Source organism: Perkinsus marinus (assembly GCF_000006405.1).
Source record: "Perkinsus marinus ATCC 50983 genomic scaffold scf_1104296972422, whole genome shotgun sequence".
NCBI lineage: Eukaryota > Perkinsozoa > Perkinsida > Perkinsidae > Perkinsus > Perkinsus marinus.
Window position 1 is genome coordinate 118501 of NW_003201757.1, and position 3286 is coordinate 121786.

Below are 3286 nucleotides of genomic sequence, written 5' to 3' on the forward strand. Positions count from 1 at the left end.
ATCTGAGTGAAAAAATCCGGTACTACCCCGGGGAAAAACGTCCGAAGCCCCCCTCAATACAACACGGATAATTCAACATAGGAGACCACAGTATATTATGAACGAGTAATCATTCATTGAGCGCAACACATTTGAAAAAAGTAGTCTGAGTGAAAAAATCCGGTACTACCCCGGGGAAAAACGTCCGAAGCCCCCCTCAACACAACCACACGGATAATCCAACACAAGAGACCACAGTAGATCATGAACGAGTCATCATTAATCGCTGAGCCCTCTTATCAGCTCTGACCAGTTGGACTAGTATATTGCACAAGTCCACGAATAGATCTCTCCAGACTATTTCATCGACTTCTACGTCATTTAGAGTAAAACGGGTGAAACTCCATTGAAAAGATATATAAAGTGGATTATAATACCACAAAAAATAATAATTAAAAATAATAATTAATTATAATAAAAATTATAATACCACGGAAAAGAATACACCATCGCAGTTGATAGGTAATTATCAAAGTCTCCTACACCGATTAAGTATTATTATTTTTATTACACTATCACTAACATTTTTCCTCTGCGTTTCCGCATCGTCACTTCTCCTGCTCCTTTCAGCATTCAAGACTTCCTAAGCGAACACTCCCTACGACGAACTCGCGATAGCAGACCCACCTCCAGGCGCTGGACATTTTTCGACACTTTTTCCAATTCCACCTCCCGAGACAACGCCAACTCCTCAGCGGCCGCTCGCCTGATCAAAAACTCCTCAACATGCGGCAATACCCTTGTCGTCGTAGAAAACAAAATCACTACACATTGCGCATTTCCAATTCACGATTAAATACTGTCATACCGCTCCTCAGCCAATTCCGCCTTCTTCAACAGCCTCTCCATCTCTAGGTCCTTCCACTTCGTCTGCGATTGACCCCTGATAGACTCCTGCTCCCCAGGACTCTCCTCCGCACCTTTCCTTATGGACGAGTCTAGTGTCTTGAGATTGTCTTCAACACATTTCTTATCATCACAAGCATCATAATTCTCCCCTATAGTGTTCTCCTCCTCCTCTGGCAGTATCTCATCCTTCTCGAGGATACCTTCACCCATTATCTCCGCGGACCTCTCATAGCGCGCATTCCCAGAGTCTATGAGCTCTGAGGCCATCAGCATCCGCACTGCTGGTTCCTTATCCACCGGCCCAGCCTCCAGTGCGATAACAAGGTCTTCATCATCATCACCCAGAGAGTGATGGCCTTGAGCATTACCGGATACTCCCGAGGACCAAGAGCTGCGATGCTCAGCATAACGCGACGGGATATCCTTTCGAGCTCTCCAGAATCTACGACAGAAATCAAATGAACTACTTTCTCTACCATAACTCACACGTTAAATCGCCCTAGAAAGCTGCCATGATCAACTTCATCGTTGACACTTCCAAAGATATCATTAGCAATCCAGGCCACCAGCCCGGCTGAGGGGTGTGGTAAGGACTCCTGCTCGAACAAGGAGCGGAGGAGGGCAGCAAAACCTCCTCGTACACGTAGACCCCCTGTCACCGGCTTGTTGTCTCTGTGACGGATATAGAACTACCAATAAAAACGAATAGTAAACAATATCATAACACAGCGGAGCGAAGCAGATTCATACACTTAATGCGAAGGAAGAGCGAGCTACTACCAAGTCACATCCTACCGACGAAGCCCTGACCCAAAATGACTTCTCCAACAGCAATAAGACTACAGAGTTACACTGAGCGATCCGATTCTGGAACTCAGAATTCATCCAGGATAACCAACGATAAACTTTGATTTCAAAAACTTGGCCTACCCCAACGACTTCTATCCTCCAACCCATTTTACATCCCACAAATCCTCGATCTCCTCGCGGCTCAGCTCCTCAGGCATCCAAAAGACGACCCATCCTAACGATACAGCTTCGCTCCGCTCAACACAAGCGTTCGAATGATCACAGAAACGCCAATGAGAACATCACCGTTGTTTCTTTTCCTCCTCCGCCACCTCAGCCTTCTTGTGGCTTCCCGCTGCAACCAACGCCTGGAAAAATACATCAATGGTAATATTATCAACTTCGCTCCGCTAGAAGATTTCTATCAGCTACTAGGTGCTCCGAACATGAAATCGATCAATGGGCTTACGACTCCGGTGATGATAAAAGTAGCCCCCATGAGCCAAGCCAGAGACATCCTCTCTCCGAAGAAGACCGCACCGAAAATGGAAGAGAATAGAAAGTTGCCACCAAAGTTCATCACAGTAGCTTGCAAGGCTGTTCCTGCAAGGACGACAGAGATCCCTGGTTCGATCCCGCCACCCTACGTTTTTGCAGAGCTTCAATGTAATAGGACATCATGGACGCGTTAGACGCTAGAGAGAGTACTATAAAAATAGCCCTCAGCAAATACCCTGCCACAGGATGGACCTTTATCGCAGCTTTATACCTGATCAAATAACGACACGCTTCGCTCGAGAAAAAATACGGGAAAAATATTTTTTCGGAAAATTTTCCAATTTTTTCACGAGTTGAAGTCACAAGAAAAGTACAGACACACACTAATTCGCCGAACGTCCTCAAGACGAATACATTCGCTCCGTGAGGACTACTAGCAGTGGAAGGACTATTGTGACAGAGGAGTGGTACGAGGATCTGCCCATAGCCTTACGCTAACGACCCGTTGGTTGTGTCGAAGCCAACTTTGGCAAACACTGATGCTGCTGCAGCGCAAAGGGATGATATGAGGTTAGGGTCAAGCATGTTAAAAGGAGATCGGGACAGATGGTGACGCAAGCACGATCAGAGAACACAATAGACGGCATCGTGTTGTTGAAAAGACTGGACATCGGCAACTCGTGCAAACCGATGGGTGCATTAATGAGAGAGTTGAGGTTACATGCCGACTCTCGCAGATGCCAAAACCCTATATCCCACAACAAGGAAACCGCTGTAGTAGTCCTCATCTAAACTAGCCACGCCTAAGCTCCACAGAGTGTATAATTACTGTGAATATATCTATTGTCGGACGAACGGCAAAAGCCGGTAGGAAAATCATCAAGAATAGATCTTGACAATTTTCTGATTCGCGGCACAAGGCAAGATCTACACATCCATTTACATACCTATCAAAGGGCCACCCAAAACTCGTCCTCCAATTTGCATAGTACTGGTACTAGCAATATATCTATATTATTTTAATAGGTAATATTCATACGATGCTCCATACATAGAACCTAGGCCTAGCCTCCTCCCCCATCGGCTACTGGCACCAACACAAGCAGACGCT

General features: G+C 45.9%; 1 protein-coding gene across 1 annotated transcript in view; it reads right to left on the reverse strand.

Annotated features, from left to right (window-relative positions):
• Positions 1 to 2760, reverse strand: part of Pmar_PMAR028019 (hypothetical protein) — a gene marked incomplete at both ends in the record, with an annotated part of 4337 nt that extends 1577 nt beyond the window's left edge. The window contains 8 exons of the mRNA XM_002766593.1: positions 551 to 622; positions 667 to 745; positions 848 to 1330; positions 1375 to 1560; positions 1984 to 2045; positions 2147 to 2280; positions 2325 to 2446; positions 2669 to 2760. Coding sequence (XP_002766639.1) covers positions 551 to 622; positions 667 to 745; positions 848 to 1330; positions 1375 to 1560; positions 1984 to 2045; positions 2147 to 2280; positions 2325 to 2446; positions 2669 to 2760 — 1230 coding nt within the window. The remainder of the gene's footprint in view (positions 1 to 550; positions 623 to 666; positions 746 to 847; positions 1331 to 1374; positions 1561 to 1983; positions 2046 to 2146; positions 2281 to 2324; positions 2447 to 2668) is intronic.
• Positions 2761 to 3286: the final 526 nt, after the last annotated feature.